This window comes from Apteryx rowi, unplaced genomic scaffold, assembly GCF_003343035.1.
Source record: "Apteryx rowi isolate R43461 unplaced genomic scaffold, aptRow1 scaffold_214, whole genome shotgun sequence".
NCBI lineage: Eukaryota > Metazoa > Chordata > Aves > Apterygiformes > Apterygidae > Apteryx > Apteryx rowi.
This window is the reverse complement of record NW_020448464.1, coordinates 597,088-618,089: the sequence shown is the minus strand read 5'-3', so window position 1 is coordinate 618,089 and position 21,002 is coordinate 597,088. Positions and strand designations below refer to the sequence as shown.

The window sequence follows — 21,002 nt, the reverse complement described above, 5'->3', positions numbered from 1 at the left end:
AGACTATATTCCATCTCCTTGTCCTTAGGAGGGAATCTTTATAAGCCCAGGGTGAATCTTCTAGAGAGGGTTTCTTTATAAAGGTCTGCCTAGAGTGGAGAATGCTGTTTACTTCCAACTCTCTTTAGGACTTCCTTTATGATAAATATGATAATATTCCTTCCTTATGGTAAATAACATTCTATCTGTGCTATAGCATAGCTGTCCTGCTAGACTCCTCCCTTCCACCCCCCAAAATGCACTCTCCTACCCTGAGGTGTTTATAGACTCGAAGAAAAATAAGTAAGAATCTAAAATGAGAACTATGAGTAAATCTCATAGCTATTGATTCTTTAACAACTGCGGTCAACTCAGTACGTCATTCACTTTTGCAAAGTAAAAATTATTTGTAAGATTTGCTTTATACTTATTGTTGTCTCTGTTTCTTCCTTCTAAAGAATAATGATTTGCATTTTATATTATTGGATGTAATTTGGCTTTGTATTATAAGCAGAAACAGAAACTGAGCAAATGCAAAATAAAGATGTTTTGCAGGTAGCCAAAATATTCAATGGGGAAAATACCATATCTCCCCTATATAAAGAGTGATATTTTCAGTACACACATAAATAGTCTTTGGTAATTATAATTTTAAAAAGGTTTTTGGTAGTCAAAATGTAAAAATTTAAGTCTTAGTGATATAGCAAGCAATAAAAACACTGTGAATTTTTCATTCCAAAATTACAGTTTTAGGACTTGGCTGTGAAAGAGTTAATGGCTTTTTTTTTTGGCCTCAGAGCAGAATTTGAATAAAAATAACATTAGTAATACAGTCTGGCATTTTTTTTAAAGTGTTTGACTGTTAACTTCTAATAGTACCCAAATAATTAACAAGGGTGTACTGGGATATTTAAAGATCAAGCACTTGGAAAGAAAAATATATATGATTTTTAAATTTACTTGATAGTGAGGATGAAAGTTTGGAATCAGCTATTGTCAAAGTCATCAATCCAGATGAGCAATGTGACGGCAACCTGGAGTTACAAGCGTCTTCTTCCTCTCTAGTAGTAAAAGAGATTCTTCAAGAGGCACCAGAGTTAATCAGTCAGCAACTGGCTTATCTCCTCAGAGGTGAGAGATTACTCTTTATATTAAATACTGAAAGGTTTAATGGAGTGTTTCTGAATCTGCTCAAGCAGAAAGAGTGTGATCCATTCTTTGGTTAACAATCCCTTTAAAGACCACAGGAAGCTTCATAAAAGAAGCAGGGAGTAAAGAGTTTGTTAAAGAGTAACATTATATTGAATATTAAAAATGTGCATTTAAAAATAGGCATGAGAGGTCTTTGCTGTATCACTAGACAAGAATATTAAATGGAGCTGTCGACATACCAGCTGGGTAGCTGGAATAGCTGTGCAGTTCTAGCTTCGATTCCAGGGGCTGTGCGATATTGACAGTTCGCCTCTGCCTGCCTGTGGACAACAATATGGATGGGAATCTAATGCTTACATGCTAAAGTTTCTCTTGATTGTCATAATTTGTATAGAATCATGTTTTAGTGGTGCAATGTGAAACTTTTGCTATTTAATAATGTTTTAATCAAATCTTCATTAGACACTCCTTTTCTTTTGTATTATTTGCCCAGTACAGTATAAATTGGTGGGACTTCAACAGTTAGAAGTATGTTCATTTGTGTCTTCATGTTTTAGTTTCCTGAGTTTCTGTGCTGCAGCAGAACTCTTTAATGAAAATAAAACTGAAGTTGTGAAGAACTGATTGCTGCTTTTGAGCTATTTACTGAATTTTACTATTGCTTACTGAATTTTAAAGGCAATAGGTTTAAACTGATGTAGCTGTTAAATTTCCTTTTGAGAAATGAATGTAGACATGTTTAATAAGGATTATGAAGTCTTGCCTACACTTAGGTTTCAGGAGCTACTGGATTCCTGGCTTGTCATTGTACTGATCCTGTGATTAGCTAAACTAATGCATTTGTTTTGAGAAAGTACAAAAGGTAATGTGTTCAAAGCCTTTTCTGCATTTTCATGGAAGAAGTGTTAACAATAACACAGGATTCAGCCCACTCTTTTAGAACCTTTCCATGTTAATAAGCTCTAGTGAACCTACCATGAAATATTTTTGTAAACTCTAAATTTCTATTGAGTAGCTCTCTAGGAATCCAGGCAAATGACCAACATAATAATTGATTTTCGTGGCAGAATCTAGGAAGGCATTTGAGATTCTCTTAGGATACCTGTCTGATGATGGAAAATGTCGGGAGGCAGTGGTTTGAATAATAAACAAAAACATATATGATATAAGTACTATATACAGTAGTTAGTGTCAGCATGTTTTGGCCCTCTAGTTTGCATCCAAGTTAAAATATGGTACTTTTATTAGAGAAAGTGTTGAAAGTGTTTGCATTAGAGGTTACACATCCAATTTTAAAGGAGATTGTATCTGTTTTTTTTAGAAAAATTAATAAGCTAATATGAACTGTTGCATTTGATAGCAGGTGTTTGCTAAAATTGGTGGATTTTTGGTTACCTGCCTTCCTGCTTCTGTATGGTATGAGAAGTGGCCAGCAAAGCTTAACGAATGGTAGCTGCACTTATGACTTGATTTTTTTCTACTTCTCCCAGTAACACAGTTGGTATTAGAAGGTTAAGTAACATAGCAAGTTCTGTTGTGGTTCTTGTAATAATATTAATAATAAAAAAAAAAGGTTTTCTACACATAAGAACCTACCATTGCAAATTCAGAGAAGTCAGTGAATCCCATAACTGCTTTTGATAGTTTAAAATATATATTTTTTTACTATAAATGTATGTGATGGCAGATCAAACACATCAGTCTGAAAGTAAAAGATCAAATACAACCTACTCAAGTCCAGCTTTTGTGTTTTTTGTATATATTATGGTCTTTTGCCAAATCCCAGTCTGTAAATTACTTTAAAATGTTTTGAAATCTGTCTCTGCAGTGGGCATAGAAAATAAAGGGAGGTATATCATATCATGGTCTGGAGGGTGGTGTGGCTGCTATGTTCTCATCACCAGTGAGTGTGTGTTTAGGGGCTGGATGTATTTCACTTTAGGAGGATTGCCCAGTACTCTGGGGATATTTCGTGGGTGTAGAGCCAATGGAAAGGCTCCTCCTGTGTTCTTCCCACCTTGCTATGCTATTGTATTGTTTTTGTATTGCGTGTACTGTATTGTCTGTATGTATCAGTTTGGGGAAGTTCAGGAGCAGAGGACTGAAGTGTATGTCAAAGTACTAAGAATCTGGATTTTTTTTTTATAAAACAGCTGAGGGATCTTAGCCCCTGAGTCTGAGTCTCTGAGCTGAGAATGCTTGCCTTTCATTTTAATTTGGTCTTCCAGTGAGTATTTTGCTATAAGGCTTCTAAGACAATAAAATATCTCGCGTCTTAATAATTATCATATAGTGGTTGTGACAGTTTCATTTGTTTTCTCTTTTTCAGATTTCTTCTTCCTCACAGTGTGTTAACAATTTTATTAATTTCAATAATAAATGCGGATGTTTATAGTGTTATAACCAGCCGTATTTCAACTTTGAACAAACTTAACCTGCTCTTCTGTGGTCTAAAAAAAAAGAAAGTCACAAGAAAAGATGCATCCATGCAAAACTGAGCATTATTAATTTAGTCAGTTTAAAATTTAAAGACTTTCTTTTTCAGCTGAATGCTTTCCTGGTATCTTTGTCTCCTCTTCAGACATGCTGTAAGTTAATTCTACCCTTGGGCTTTGAATAAAACCTGCTCTGAGAGTCAAAGTGTTGTATAGTCATATTTGCCTTAAGTTAGAGCTTGTCCTGTCCCTGGCTTTGAGCCAGAAGCAAACAATTATAAAGCCTGCCAGAGTCTTGGGCCTGTATTATTTTATTTCCCCAGAGATGTTTACAAGGGGACTGTTGCCAAACTCAAGATCCATTAAACTGCTGAATCATTACATTTTTTGTTGCAGCCAGCTGGCAAGGATGTGATTCCAAGCATTCACTGTCAGGTACCTTGGGTCAGCGCACTCGCAAAAATGCCTCCTTATGTTTATTTGTACAGAGCCCTGAAGGATGCCACAAGGTGCAGACTGCAACATGTAAATACAGATTTACAGCAAGACAACACAATATTTGTATGTGAATCTGCCTTTGCTGGTTATGTGTTGCATTGTTGAGGCCTTTTTGTGCCCTGTTGGTGCAGTCTGACTTTCAGTAAAGATTAGTTTGTTATTCTAGCCGCTCAGGCTAATGTTAAGAAATGCCCTTTTAAGGACTTTGGGATGGTTGCCAATATATATATATTTTTGTTCTGTCTTGTATATCAGTCAGATGATTCACATGTTCCCTAATTGGTCATGAACTGCATCCCTAATATATTTGCAGGAAAGAAGGGAACATTTTAAATGTCACCAAACACTATAGCTTTTTGGACGGATATTTTTCTTGTTATGTATAGAAACAGTTTTCTTGGAGGCAACTTTTTTTTTTTTGCCTGAAAGATTACATTTTATTCCAGCTTTGTGACTTTCCTGTTAATTACCATGAAGGCTGCTTGCTTGGGTGGGTTTTTTGTTCTGTTTTGTTTTGGGAGGGGGGTGTCTTTCCATGAGGGACTGTTAGTTTTCCCCTTTTCCCTATCCTTTTATTTTATTTCCAGGTCATGGAACAAAACCTTGACAAGAGAGACATCTGTATTTTCATTGTACTGTTCCTTTCAACCACAGACTTATCATTCAGGAGATGCTTGTGCTGTTCTTAATGTTTTCCCAAAACGACTTCTGCCTTCATTAGATCATGTTTAATATTAATGCACAACAATTGCTTTTGGCAAAACTAGTGCTTCACTTCCAGACTGCTTTGCAAAAAGAATAAAATGCATGTTGTTTTTTAAGAGGCCTAGCCTATTTTCTGGTGACCTTTCCCTAGGAAAAGATATTGGTAATGCAGTGTGATGTACACAAGAAATAACTTTGAATCTTGTATTACCTATTACGTATTTCTTTTTTGTCTTTCTGTGCTTGTCAGCAGACTGAACAGCTTCTGCAATGCTTTCAGAAATCCGGGGGGAGTTGCACCAGCACTCAGTAAAGTCTGCAGGAGATTTCTGAGCCCATGTATCTCTTTTACAGTGGGTACTTACAACAGAGCACATGGCTAGATGGACTATGGACCTTTGGTCAAGGAAAAGTACCTTGAGTAAACTGTTTTTCTAAACTAGCTGGGATCTTAGTCCTCACAGAGATGCTGAGGAGTCCAGTGTCTCGATGTGCAGAAAAGACCTCTCTTTCCTGCTGACAAGCATGGTGTTAAAGAACGAAGGAAGAATAAATGTTGAGTTTAGGGATTGCTGACAGCCTGTTAATTCGAGAAGGCTTCTTCTCTTCCTTTCACCTTAGTAGAAAAGCTGTCAATTGCAAGGACTGCAGTGTTGCTGTGACAGGTGAAAGAAATAGCTTTTAAAAAAAACTTTTAAAGACGTTTGCCTATGTTGAGGCACTATTTCAGGAAAGACTACATTTCATTCTTGTATTAAGTGATAAATTCCTGAATCACTAAGTTTGCTATCTCGCTGGAAAATGTCATACCTATCAAAATATGCAAAGAGGTCAACCCTGAGAGGAACTGAATAACGAAAGGCCAAGGCTTCCTGTTAGATGCTGAAGTACACTGCATGTCTGAACACTGCTACAGTTCTGTGACTTCTCTCTGATTTTATAACTATGCAGTAATGTGTGTGTCCCACCAAAGGTAAGATCGAATCCAAGACTGACCTTCCCATTGAAGAAATCCAGAATTTGTCATACACATGACAACAAGAGACAGATCCAAACTGTTACCAATAGAAATGCATGGTGGGCTGCCATGGTATGTCCTAAGCAATCTTTCCATTGCTTTTGACTGGGGAAATAAATATTGTACAAGTCCCCTCTCCTCAATCCATGTTTTTAGGAGATTTAAACTAGTTTTATTAGCAGAAACATTGCTGCTGGAACAGTATAGTAGAACTGTTGTGGTGTGAAAGAAATTCATGTGCTATTTTAGAAAACAGGTAGTTAAGAGGATTTCTCAGTGCTGCGTAACTGGTGTGGTTGAGCCAACTGTCAAAATCACAGCCAGATCCTGACCTGGCTGTTAGACCCTGTCTTGGTGTAATCACTGCTTTCTGCTGCCAGTTCTCATGATCTCCTGCACATGGAGAAACATGAAACACTTTCTCTTCTTCCTTCTTTCTCCTTTTCTGTCATGCCTCCCTATACCCTTTTGCTTGGTCCTAGAAAGCCTGGACTACCCTGGGCCTGGGACTGGTTGATTTAATTTGGTGGCCCAGCCCTGAATTACACAGAAGTTGTGTCTGTTCTGGATGTGATCATCACCTGTTTGAATACTGAAATAGAAGAAAAGGCTATAATCTATTTTATGTTACTGTAATAGTTTGGGAATTGGTTCAGTGAGAAACAAAGAAAAGAATGTTTTACTCAAATTCTGAGGCTCAGAAACTGTTTCCATTTGATTATTGTTGTATGGTTGAGCTTTTATCATATTTTAGGAAGGATATAGTTCTGCATTCATCTTACAGCTTAGCTGAAATCCAGAATTGATTGAGTAGTGTAGTTATTGTTCAATTTGTAATCAGTCCTGTAATGAGGCTGAACTGATATGTAGTATATGGAATTAAAATGAATCAGAAGCTGCATATAATAGTAATTTCTGTTCAATTAGATACACCCAAAACTGGACTGATGCCATGTTGACTTTGGAAGTGATGAGCTTGACTGGGTATACAGCTCATGCCTCTCATTTTACTGCATTTTCCAGTACGTTTGTGTTCGGGGTTTCTCTGCTTCTCCCACACCCTCTCCCTCCACACCCTCCGCCCCCTTCTGCCCCCATTTTGCTAGAGATTTGACACATTCTCTGTTTGAAGACCTATGCAGATGGATAGCCTGCTGTCTCATTCTAGTGCTGCTGAGAGGCTGAATGGGGTATGCTACAGCCTCTGTCCAGCAGATAACCATGTGATGACTTTGAGCATGTGTTGTAGGTTCAATACTTTCTGCAAGTGTCTCATTTCCTTTTTGTCTGCATGGGTAAACCCCTATTTGCTCCTGGGCAGTGGGGAGGAAGGGTGCTGAAAAAGCAGAAGATTGCTATTATTAAAATAATTCATGTAACCTGTTCCCTAAGCTACCATTTTCCAGGTGCAGCTCTGAGGTAGGAGTGAGCTGTGGGCCAGATGAGTCATTCTGGTCACTGCCCTTCCCAGGGTAGGGGCAGGAGTAGCACAGGTACTGTCATCTGATTGGAGGTGGGAGCAACTAAGGGATGCTGTTAGATGAATTAACCTTGAAGGCTACTGGTTGAGAAACTTGCTTCATATGGAAGAGACTTAAAAAATAGGCCTATCTTGCAAATATGAATAGATATAGCAGTTATTTATTGAGAGACATCTGAAATCTGCTCATTACGGAGCCTTGTTTTGCATACATAAATTTATGATGTTCAAAATAAAAGAAAAGTTGAGCATTTGGGCCATTATATATGATTTTCATTCAGTCTGTATTTCTTTAATGTTTTTAGTACTATCACATAGGGCAGGAACATTGTCTTAAAATGATGATAAGACTGACGTAAATCAAAGAAAAAACAGCTGAGAATTAACAGAATATTGGAAGTTATCATATCTATAACAGAAACCCAGAATGGAATTCTTATTTCTGAATTTCCAGAATTTAACATCTGATGGAGGACAACTTTTGGCTCATGAAGCATTACTCTTAATAAGATTAATTTACAAGCAGGTATTATGTAGGTATAGTTTTTGACTTTTCTGTTTTTAAAAACCAACCTTCAAAGGATTTTTTTGATTTAATAGGTATCAGTCCATTTCATTTTTGTTTTTAATGTTCTAGTTCTTACTTAATTATCAGTAAAACTGATTTCAGTAAATATCTGATGCTACAGTAATATTTATGGTGTGTATATTTTATTACCATGTCTCTGTGTTAACACATTATGCCAAATTTATCCCTTGTATTAGTATGTTGAATAATTGTTGTGTATTTGAATCATGTTTCCCAGGTGAGATTATTTAATACACACAGTATTTGTCTAAAAAGAGAATCTATACTGCTGTTCAAGACTGCTGATCACTGGTGCATTATTCTGTATGAACCTATCTTTGTGCCTCAGTGGCTGAGGGATCAGCATGTCATGTTGGGATGTGTGAGGGCAATTCTTATTCTAGTTGGTCTAGTGAGAGAGAGGGTGACTGTGTGCAAGTTTTTATTTCCATCTCTTGGCTGTAATAACTCTCTTTGACTTGTAATAACTATCTTAAACATTGTTGTGCTGGTTTCCTTATGGATGTAGGATGGTGCAATAGRGTTATACTGTTGTTTGAAATCCCTGTGTGCTATACAATAATAAATAATTTCAATGCTGATGTGTAAACTTATTATCCTTAAGTTAGTGTGTGTAATTGGTAGTGAAGGTTATCTTTGCATGTATTAATAAATGGGATCCCAGCCTTCTGGGAGTTAAAGGGTGACCTTAAGTCCTCAACCCACAAGGAACCTTAACATCCAGGATGGAATATATGCAGTACATTATTGTCTGAAAATACGTCAAGCTCATTTCTGTCTTGTAAGAGCATACCAATTACAATGCAATTATTTAATGGACTATGTTCCTCTTAACTTTTAAAATTTAATGTGTCATTTTTTTTGGCTGAATGTGCTGTGTTTTTTTTTTTTTCTGTATTCGTTGGCATGGAATCAACTAGAGTCCGTTGCACTGAAATGGCCAATGACTCATGTTACTTCATATTTCTAAGGTTATTTGAAACTTCCTTTGTAAGTTTTATTCAAGGAGATTTAAAAAAACTATTGGGGATAATTGTCATTAGAAATCCTCACTGGATGCATTTATGAAGTAAAGCAATATAACAGAACCCATCATTTTCTGAAAAGTATAATTGAAATGAAAACTGTTTTATTTCTTTGGGTTTGGGTGATGTTATGTCTAATTATTTTGGTATATTGCTTGTGCATATTAGCAGTTCATTGCTATGTCTGTAGAAGGACGGTTAGCAGTATGGATTTACTGTTTCCAGGCTTTCAGACTGTCTTCTCTTGGTTAATGCTTAGAGCAACAGCTTTGCTCAGACCCATTGAGATCTACTGCTAGCTAGTGGCTACACTGCAGAACTGTGTTAGACCTACGCAAACATGCTGCACACTGTGACTGTACTGGGAGCAGCCAGTTAGCTGTAACATAGGCCCTGACAGGCCACCCAGTTCAGATTTTAGAAACTATCTTCATGTTAGGAGGATTTTCTGTGTGAACAGCATTTAATATGTTATTCAGTGAACTCATCAGTGGAAACAAGCTTCAAGAAAGAAAGGACTTGCATGGCGATGAAGTAAACATTCTTGTTTCTCTAGTACCTCTTTGCTGTTTACAGGAGGTATTGATTTTTGTCTTTTAATGTTTCAGGAAGCATTCTCTTCAAGTGCATGTCTTTGGAGCCTGAGAGAATTACAGAGCAGCAGGAGAAAGTGCTGTCAATTCTGGAGGAAAAGTTTCCAGATCTGCCCCCACGGGAGGAAATTATCTCTGTTCTCCAGGATACTCAGTTTAACCCTCAAGGTAATGCAATTTGTTTCCATTTTAAAGATATTTTATAAATTTAATTATGCAACTGCATCTGAATAGGTTGGCTTGTTGTGTATGGTTGCAACAGGAGAGCTTTCTTCATTGACAGTTACATGTAATGGTAGTTAATTTTGAATTAAGGGACTGACATTCTGAAACATGGAATTGTGCTTCTGAACTTCTAAAATAGTCTTATATTGTTTTTACAGATAAAGTAAACATTAATTTATTTCACATATTTATTTTTACAAGTATATTTTAAATATTTGTCATGATGAAGCAGGACCCAATACATGGCCTAACCACTGTGTCAGCCCATGTGCAGGAATTGTGTTGCAATTGTTTACATGGTATGGGAATGGATTTTATCTTCTGAACCTTCCCAAATTTATTGAGGTTTCAACTATTAAGGCTCTGTACAGATAAAGTGAATTTGACTTCAGACTAAGGTTAAGGAAGCAGGGGGAGAACTGTATTTCTCTTTCATTTCCTTCTGCTAGAAAAGACTGAAAACATTTGTTATTTATTCAGTGATCAAAACTGGGAGTGTTTGAGCCCAAAATTGATAACAAGTTTGTGAAGAAATGCTCTGAAATCCTGAAGAAGTTGTTACATTAACTTTTTCACACTTTATACTATCTTTGTTAAATGACATCTGCTACCAAGTCATTACTGAAAGTGAGTACTGAAGTATTGAGATATTTCTCTGTTAGATGTATCAGGTACGCACAGAGTCCATGCAGGCTGATAATCTATTTTTATCCTTCTATATCCACCCATTCTCAAAATTCTCTTATCTGAATTCAGACCTTCAGCCTGAGATGGCTGCCCCCGTTGATGGTTAGGAATGAGATTTGAGGTGCTGCTTCCTTGGCTTTTTCCTTCAATGAGTTTGCAAGCTAAATTAGTTCAGGGCTGTAAGTCTTCTGGTAGTTTCCTGAAGTTACACTGGAAGTCAGTCAAGAAATTAAAGTTCAGAATTGAACCAAATGCAGCCTGGACTGGAGAGACCCAATCAAAGTGGCTTTTGCTGAATTTGGTGCTAAGCTTGATACCAGTTGCTATGAAAGATGGTTTAGTAATTTTCCTCATGTGCTTGACCCATGTGATTTACCCTAATTTCCAATAAAAAACTTGAAAAAATGTACATAGTAGACAGATTCAATATGCATGGCATTGATTGTCAACCCATTTTTACATACTCACATGAGTAGGGCAATTTGATAGACCCCTTTTTTATTTTATTGCTGCTGTTTGTTATTTATTACAAGATACATATTTAGCACTGCATACGTCTATGTGATATTTGTATTAGTAGGTTGATGATGAGTTTCTGAAGTTCGTTGAACATGATGAATATTTTGCTATATGTACTTGGTATTCCAGGCAATACTAGGACAATTCAGCATAAAAAGTTCTGAGTTTCACACAGAAATGGTGATTTACTGGCCTAAATTCATGAATTCATTGGTTATTTGAGGCTCAGTGGGCTGTATCCCACAAGAAAGACTACTGGCTACATATAAATATTTTTAATAGGCCAGACTCATAAATATAATAAATATATGAACAGCAGCCAGTTCATCTTGTCATTAGGTTGAGTGCAGTAGCTGGACTCTATACAGGAACAGTAAAGAGTGAATTCATTTGTTTGGCTTAAGTGTGTATTTGGCTCTCTCTTAAAAATCACTTACGCGAACACGTTCTTGAATGTTGTGCAGGTAAGCTTTATGATTCTGTAGACATTTTAGGTGCCTGTCTACACTGAAGTAGGTGGCACAGAGCTTTGTTTATACAGATATTTGGCTGTTTTGTCTGTATTTTTGATGGTGTCATATGACCATGTTCCAAAATATAGCATATATATTTATTTTAAGAGTCTTTATAGTATTTTAGACAGACATCACCCCTTAAAGGGACTTAGTCATGTGCATTTGCAATATATTGCACTTAAGCATAACACATCTGGTTACAAGATGAAGCAATTACAATTTTACAGTCTGCTGATGATAATATGTACTTCCATTTCTATGGTACATATGCATCTAGTTGGTTTATTCACTATTTGATTTACATAGAAAGAACCCATTGGTGTTGGTATCAATTTGGGATATCAGAAAGGTTGAATGACTGTGTTTTCAAAATATCTTAAGTGCTTTGCCTCGGAGTATTTTATAAATATCATAACATAACATTTGTGCTTTTTGTTGTCTTACTCCTTCCGGAAGTATTTCACGTAAGTGACATAAGGATGGACTATGTATACATTCATCAACAACTAGAATTTAGTGCACTTCAAAAATGTGAGTGTTCACACAACTTCACTGCAAGAGACTTAATTCTTCAGCCTTTGCTCTTTGTTTTTAAATCACTTCCTTGCTTAAAAAAATACCACTGGAAACATCATGCATTGATGTATTAATGCTGGTCTTAGTTTTCTCATAGGATGTCCTAAAAACCAGAAGGCTCTACATTAAGATTCAAACTGTGCTCTTAATTCATGTTATTGTGTCTGTTCAGCTGTAGATGTACTGAAATTTTTTATTTTCTCAAACAGGCATAAGCATTGAAGAAGTTATGCTGAAGGATCTCAAGGAGCTTTCAGATGGAGAAATCAAAGTAGCAATTAGCACTGTGTACATGACGCTGGAGGTAAGAGGAAACCTAAACAAAATAGTAGGTATATGGCCCCATTTCATAAGAAAACAGTCTTAACAGATTTTGAGCCACTTGTTTTCTCAAGACTACATGTGAGCAGAATTTTCACTGATGTAATTAATTTTGAGAAATGCAATAGCTATTTGTGGTCTGACTTTCATTACTATGCATAAGATTATTCCTTCTGGTAAGTCTATACCTTGATGTGTTAAAACAATAGCAGTGGCAAATTGCAGCCTTTGGGTGAATTGAAGGTGTGAGTTATTCTCCCATACTTCAATAGGTAGTTATGGGCTAGGACTTTGTCCTACCTTTCGCTTGCAACAAGACATACAATTTATACAGCTGGTCTAACACTCTCTCAGCTGTGTGTCTTCTATAAACCTATCCTGAAAGCTGTCAAAGAGAGTTTATTYTGGTTATAAATTGCAGCTCCTCCAAAATTGCCAAGCAAGCTTTCAGATTTACTCATTAAGTGGCTGTTTTTCTCATATATTTTTTGCTTTGCCAGTAAAGGTGGAATTTATCTAGCTTGTTTGATAGTTATCTTTGCCACATATATGGACTGACCTAATTTAAATGAAAATGTTGGTAGAAATAAAAGAACCTAGATGAGGCAGAAGTTCCTAGGATTTTGCATTTTTTGGATCAAAACTGTAGATTTGTCTTAATGAGTATCACTGAGGTAGGCTGCTTAGATTTTCTTTCTTGATCAGTCCCAAGCATTTTATAACTGCTTAGGGAAAAGTCCTGTGTAGTATGTTTTGTATCATTATTTCGAGACAATTTGTATTACGGATTTCAGTAGCTATACACTATATAGCTATATAATTTAAGTAGATATAAATAGTACTGGCTGCTATGTGAAAATATTTTAGTTCATTGAGTGAATATGCAATAGCAGTATTACTTCTGATGAGAGTTTACATACTCATATACTAGTTAATCATGAAAGGAGGTAGATTGAGGCAAATCTCAGCAGCAGAGAGGCACTTTTACATAATATATCTTTGCAATTTACAATCTGACAATTTACCCAGAAGTCATCCATTCCTAAGTAGTTGACATGCAAAATAAGTCATCTTCTTGTGCTTTTGCATGTAGCTTTGAAACTTTTTTTTAACCTCAGATGATATTAATCATTTGAATACTTAATTGTTTATTTTCCATGAGAGTTCTTAAAAAATGTTTTTTGTGATTCATTTTACAAAAAAATAAGGTGCTTCTGAGGTTGAAGGCGTCTTTGGTGCAATTGAGCTGATAATTATCCACAGATTTCTGCTTTCTTCAGTTTGCATACACACAATATGTGTAGCAAAATGTCAAGAAATGAAGTAGAATCCAATTAGTTTCTCAGTGACAAGCAGTCTTCACCAACCACCAAACTACTTTATCAACCCTAATTTGGATCCTGAAAATTTTGCTAAGGTTGGGAGAAAAGTGGATGGGGAAGGAGTGTTGTAAGATAAATCTCATGAGGAGGAAATGGGATTTTAAAAAAATTCTTAATAGGGTTTGGAACCTTTGTTTTTTATTTAGTGAATGGTAGACATACTGGGCTGGTGATTAGGAGCTAGCTTTAGCATTACATCCTTTTTATTTATTTTACTCTTAATCTTATTTAATAGACTATATAGAGTGCAGACCTTTTGCTCTACAAATCTAAGCTTCCAGTAACTCTAAACACAATTACTACTTTGCAATCAAACTAAATGAATCACACCCTAAAACGTATTTCTTTTTGCTGCTACTCACAAAATACATTTGACTGCAGTAAGTTTTCATATTCCTAAAAGCTGATAAATTTTCATACTCTTTTCAGTAACTGTATAGCATTTGGTGCTGGCATGCTGTGGATCAAGGAGTGTCAAGATTTGACTGTCAAGCAATAACTTTCACAGCTGTTTTTGTTAGGACATATCTAGAGGCCATTGTGGAAGGAAAAGGAGGTTCAGCTGCATGTAAAGAGAATAAACAATGATCAGAGTTTTACAAAAGTTAGATAATTTTTGATCCGTTAAGGAATTTATTACTAGCATTTGTGATGGGATTTATCTGGAACTCAACATATCTCAACAGTTTGCACTCTGTTGTACCACTGTGAATAGTTTGCATTAGAAAGAGCTATTTTTTTGGATATGTAAGTGCTTTTTTTTTTTTTTTTTTTTTTTTTTTGTTACAATGTTTACAAAGTCACGCTCTGTACCAAAGGGGCCCTTAGTTTCACTGTTGGGCTAGAGATTAGTTTTGCATTTGCTGTGCTACTGCACTTCGTTCAGACGTTTTCTGAACTCTGTGATTTACAGGGCTTGACCAACACAGGACAGTTTTTGCCTTGTTCTCGTTAGCAGCCAGGGATAGTATGGTCTGCACCATGGTGAAGCAGGTGGCCTGTAAAAATGTTTTGTGCTAGTTACTTTGCACTTCGCCAGTATTGGAATTATAAACAAACTGTCTGGACCTGAGTCTCTACTCAGTTTAGATTTCTGTTATGAACTCAGAAAATATAGAGACCTTAACAGACTTCAGGATTTTCTCTAATAGTAATGATTACAGTTTGCTATCCATCTACAAAGTGCTCTGGAGCCAATACTTAAACATTAAGGGAACATGAAGCAAGGCTTGGCTTTGTTGCAGGTGTTGGATCTCTAATGTGTTTACTTCTTCAGAAACCTCACAAGGTCAAGTTGTTTTTTAAATGAACAGATTTGTAAAAGCGTCTTTCATCAAAGTGTTTTCTGTAGTCTTGATTATTTGCTTTGGTTCAACAGTCTGATAGCATTTATTGTTCTATGATGTAGGTGATACTGCAATGAAAAAAGGTGATGATTATGTGATTATACCTAGTGCAGGTAGAGTATGCTGTCCACAGGCATGCATCTCCTGCTGCATTTGGTGTGTATCATGAGGAGGGGAAGTGTTGTAGCTGAATATTCAAGCTCTGATTTCAGTCATCATTTCACAGTACTAAAGACAGTCAAAGAGCAGTAAGTTTGATACTCTGACAAGTGCCACACCTCAGTAGCACATACCTAAATGATTCTAAGCTGTTCTTAAAGGTGTTTTATGATAAGTTTTTCTAATTTTTTTAAAAGTAAGTTCTGACTTATCCTCCATTCCTGAAATGCTCTTATTGGCCCAGTCTTGGCCTTTCCCTTCTCTACCGCAGATTTCTTATTTTAGATAAATTGTTTGTTGTCTCAGTTTCCCTTCTGTCACTGAGGATACTAATATTTTATTTCATAAATGTGCTGTGAAGGTAATGTAGTTGAAGTCTTGAGATCTGTTTGGTCAGATATGTTGCTATAAACCCCATTATTTTTATTAGTAATGATACAGTTTTCCAAATTGTTTGGTTTTGTATAAAGAAGGAAGTGCTCATAGTGAATAAGTCACATCATCAATTGTAAGTTAATGCTCATAATTACTACAAATACTATTGCATGATAATACAATGGCAATGGGCAATGCTGGTTTTGAAGCCTTGTTGAGACATACAGGCTGTACAATTTATGTAACCTTTTAGTATGGTAAGTTCGGAGCCACCTCTAAACGGGTGCCAACCAAGAGATTTAGAGAAAATGTCTGAGCCTCATTGGAAGCTGCTACCATGCATGGAGCTGCCCCAGAAAAATGACCTGCAAGTTCATGGTGGCACAGTGAGTAGGACTGTCCTAGGGAAGGCTGTGACTCACGCACCAGGGTCCCTCTTTACGGCTGTGCATCTTAGAAAAACTCACAGGGGCTGTTACAGCAAGTCTAACTTAGAAAATTTAGAACTGTTTGGGAGCCTAGTGGATCTACTTCCTAATGAACAAGTAGTCTGATCTCAGAGAGATGAATTAATTTTCAGACTATTTTTGCAAAATGTCTTAAAATTGTATTACTAGTAGCAATATGGTGTACAACTATGCTTATTTTGGTAAATTTATGTGCTTATTATGAAGAGGTTTTTTTTAAATACTTCTGTAAAGCAAAGCAAGTAACTGTCTCAGCTGGAGTACCTCAAATATGTTAGACTAGGTGGACTACAGCACACAGTTAAATGAGACTATGATGTATTTTTTCGAAGGGTTGAATTTTTGTTGTTTCTAATGATCGGACTGTAGTTTTGTATTTGAGAACTTTTTTCTTTCAGGATAAATACAAACATATTTTAAATGGCATCAGATTGGTCCATGAATTTGTTTTTAATGCTAAAAGCAAAAACAAAAGGAAAAAAAAAAAACCAAGTAAACATGGTAACATTTAATCTTGCAGTAATGGAATTGGAAACAAAATTCTCAGCAACTTACAATGGCAGTGCTGTTCGGAAATATTTTTCTGATGCCTGTTGTGAGAAGTTAGGGTATGTAAAATAAATGATGTATGGAGCTGTAGGAATGCGACTTTTGCAGACTACCTTATGTCTAAGGAACATTAAACATAGGGTTCTCGTTTAGCAAATAAATAACCATTCATTTCAGTGGCTGCATAGTCTGGACTTTTGTGCATATTTTTGCAAAGATGAGAAGAGGCCATTAGGGATTTAATATAAAATAAATCGCCAAGGGGTCTTCTTGTAGTCCTAGTCTTTCTGCCACATGGTGTGTCACTAATGTGCATAAATGGGCTTAAATGAATTTGTTATCTGTATTGCATTTGCAGTATGTATATATTTATATATTATTTTTTAATTGTGTTTAAAAATAAAACATTAAATACATCATTTCTGAGAGTTGAAAACATATCATTTGTAAATAAATCAACCTTAATTAAGGTCTTAAAATGTCAGTGTGTGAGATCTGCCTGTAGGTAAATGTGTAACATATATAGTACACAGAGCTTAAATATACTTTCTTTGCTTTTCTAGAAGTATTAAGAGAGTTAGGTCATCACCTTATAGGACTGAGTAGTGCTGTCAGAGATACATTAATGTAAATATCATACTTATGTTTAAATGTCAGAATCCAGGGTTCTGGAAGATGGTAGCTCTTCTATTGATGCCTCAGGTCAGATTCAGTAGCACAGTTGTAACGAATACAATCCAAGGTGGGGAGAGCCGAGGCAGACCTGCTGAATTCCCTATTGTAATTATTTATTCAGCTCTACAGATATGAAAGGAACTGGTGGGAAGGCAGGGAGAACCTTAGATAATGTTGAAGTGCTTCTTAACTGACTAATGTGAAATCAAATGGCAGCAACAATGATATTGATTATAGTGATTACCAGTATCACTTATAGTGTTAAAATCAAGACCACAGATCCCATCCAAAAGATGTGCCTAGACTCAAAGGGGTGATATGGGCTAAAGTTCTACTCAGTGAGATGTATTCTGCATGAAGTCATGCAGAATATCAGGCAAGATGTTCATTAGGGCCTCTTGGAGTGTTTAAAAAAAAGTGAATTTGTAAAACTGGCCAACACCATTATATTTATCCATAAGTCCAACTTAGCCTGTGCTTAAAGATGTTGTGATAATGACTTATTCAACAGTCATTTTTTCGAGGTGTAGTTGATTATTTTATTCTATACTGCTATCATCAATCATGCAATAAACCAAAAGCATCAGAGATCCTGTACTCTCAACATCTCTTAAAAATGCATGAGGTATACAGTGATACTAGTTTTGAAATAGTATGTGTTGACATGATTTAGGAGGTTTTCATTTTCAGTGTCAGGAGAAATCTGGAGAGACTTCATCTGTTAAATTTTTTGTGACATCTGGTCTGAATTTCACCCATGTTATTGTTTATTGCTTTGCCTCTACTGTTTTTGGTCAATCTTGCTTCAAAATTTAATAAACAAAATAAAATAACTAAGAATTATTAAATGAATAAACATATATATTATATTATTCTGTTAACATTTACAGTACAAGTGTGCTTGTGTTCACAAGTGAGTTGTTAAAAAAGATAAACTTTTCTTTTGTATCGCAAAATATATTTGTTTCTGTACATGAAATAGTTCCTTTATGAAATACAGTTCTATAATATTCAGTATCTCAACTGAATAAGACCGTATCTAGAGTATCATTATTGGATTACATTCTTGACTTCTACAAAGCTGCCTAATTTATCATTTGTGTACTCTTCGAGTTCTTGTCAGTAGCATCTCAGCTCAGCAGTTCGTGGGGCATAGACATTGACAGCGGGAGGTGCTGTTTTGAGAAATATTCAGCATAAAAAGAGATTTTTTTATGAAATGCCATACGCTACTTATATCAATGTAAATCAATTGGGACATTTAATATTTTAATATCTGGCTGTAATGCATGACAATAAAGGGACTGACAGTAGTGCTTATAGCAATATAAATATTACTGAAAACTTGCATTTCATTTTCTGCTATTTAGTGTATGTTTTTTTCTTTGCTACTGTGTGGGAAACCACCTAATTAGAATGTTCAGTTATTGAACCAAGATTACAAAATAATTTATGCTACAAGTAAAATGACTTCTTTCAAGTTTGCTGATGTTAGTATTGCATTACTACAGAAGACAGCAATTCTAGCCACAGGGAGAGACAGACAGATACAAAATATTTCTAAGCAAATGTCTTTCTTGGTGACTGGTTTTCTATTTTTCATTTAGAAATAAATAAAAAAGAAGTTTTAAATCATGCAGTATTTATTTAGAATAGTGATATTTTGATGGAGTAAAACAACAAAATACATCTACCGTGCCTTGAAATATTAATTTTGCTCTGTCTGTTCAGCAAAGCATATGCTTACCTTTTGAATTGGGACTTGCTACTTATAAATACTATGATAACCTCTGTTATTAGCACACAGCATTGAATTTTATACCTTCTGCTGTGTATAAAGAGCCCAGTCCTGAAGCTCTTAATCATTATCAGATGTAGGAATATTTTGGAATTTTGAATTGGATCAGCTGCTCCATAAGGTGGTTTTGTTTTGTTTTAATACAGAGACCAAGATACGCAAAATGATTCAAATTGATAACCTTCAGTCCTTACTCGAATACTCTAATTCAAAGTTTCTGAGCACACTTAATCTTCCAGTAATTCTACACAGCAGTGTAATTTTTCTTTCTCTCTTTGTAGGACATAGATAAAGTTTTTCTCAAAAATATCACTGCGTCCCTATCCAGAATTATTCATGGCTTTAGTGCCTCTCTGACTAAATGCATTTTTCATTACACAGATGCTGCATAATATTATTAATCAAAAAAAATCAATTCTCCTGCAACTCCATAAGCTGGACTGCTTGTGTAAATTTTTTTTTCTATATTCAAGTGAATACAGATAAAATCTAGCCTGAGCTCTTTGACCCTAGAAAAGCTGAAGTTCAGAACTTGGGTGTATGTTGCAACTATTGCAATACTTTTTCACCATTTTCCTTTACTGTATAGAGTTGATACATAAAGAATTGAGAGAAACTTCCTTAGAGATAATTGACACTGCTTCAGGGATCAAGACTTATAATATGTTTTTCATAATAAATCCTATTGATGAATATCTTATTTTTTAGTCCTGAAAGTCACCCCATTTCTGAATAATTATATTTTTATCCAAGGTCACTAAGTACAGTTTCAATTTATTGGTTATGAAAAAAACTATAGGAAGTATTCAGGATCTCAGATAGGTTTTTAGCATTTTTTTTCCCCCCCTAAAAATGGCTCTGTTTATTTTTACCTTTTAAATTACTTTTTTTGAAGAATGAATCTCAGTAATTTGAATTTAATAATCTCTTCCATATTTGTGATGTATGGTTAATAACAAAATCATGCTTTGACTGGAAATCTAGCTGTGGAGAGGTTTTCCTTTTTCATATTACTGTAATTCTAATTTTAGATAAAGCCACTAAGTTCTCTTATTGTTTATATTGAAAAAATTAGGACCAGATTCTTGCTTTTAAATATGATTATGCTGCTCCCAATCTTCACTTCTGTAAAACATAAATTATGAATCTGAATAAGAGTTGCTCAGTCTTTTGGCTCAAGTCAAGAAGGAAGGTTAGAGGTAGAATCAGAAAGAGAATCTGGTAGAATTCTGTGTTTTGATTGCCAGATGCTTTTTCCTCTTTTTTTGAATGAACAATTAAACCAGCTGAAAATTTCTCCTACCCTGGATTCTACCTTTACCAGAAAAATCCAGTAATTTGTATCTGTATATTGCCAAATCTGATTCTTTTTATAGAAGAACAAACCTCACTGCTAGATATTCTGTAACATGATTGCATATCACCATTTCTGTGTTAGTTTTTTTTTGTCTTAGTCACACTTCCAGTAAACTGTCAGAAAGCACAGCTTTCCAAGAAAAGACTTACAGAAACACAAAGAAAAACAGAATCAACAAGGAATCTTCTTGCATTCTTTATCTTTTCTTTTTCCCCACCAAAAGCTTGCCAGAGAGATTAGTCAGCAATCTGTGCTTAGGTTCTACACCAGAAACTGATTTTTCCGGGTTTCACGGATGCCAGACGTCTGTGTTTACTGATTCATTCTCTGAGTGTTTGTCACAGACTAGAAGAGAAACGGGTTGGAGTGGATTAATTTTACACCCAAATGAGAACTGTTAGGTCAACTCTTTGGTTGATAGAACACCATGGATTTACACTAGCTGTGGATTATTTCATCTAAAGAAAGGTGCAGGGATGAGTTTGAAAAATAATGACAATTGTACAAATGGAAATATTATTCAGTGAACCCATGTAATTGTGCTTAAAAACCGAAAAAGCTTAACTGAAAACTGTCT

General features: G+C 35.5%; 1 protein-coding gene across 1 annotated transcript in view; it reads left to right on the top strand.

Annotated features, from left to right (window-relative positions):
• Window positions 1-21,002, top strand: part of PRUNE2 (prune homolog 2) — a 133,392-nt gene that overhangs the window by 36,125 nt on the left and 76,265 nt on the right. The window contains exons 4-6 of the mRNA XM_026064356.1: window positions 947-1,110; window positions 9,490-9,642; window positions 12,206-12,300. Of these exons, the coding sequence (XP_025920141.1) occupies window positions 947-1,110; window positions 9,490-9,642; window positions 12,206-12,300 (412 nt within the window). The remainder of the gene's footprint in view (window positions 1-946; window positions 1,111-9,489; window positions 9,643-12,205; window positions 12,301-21,002) is intronic.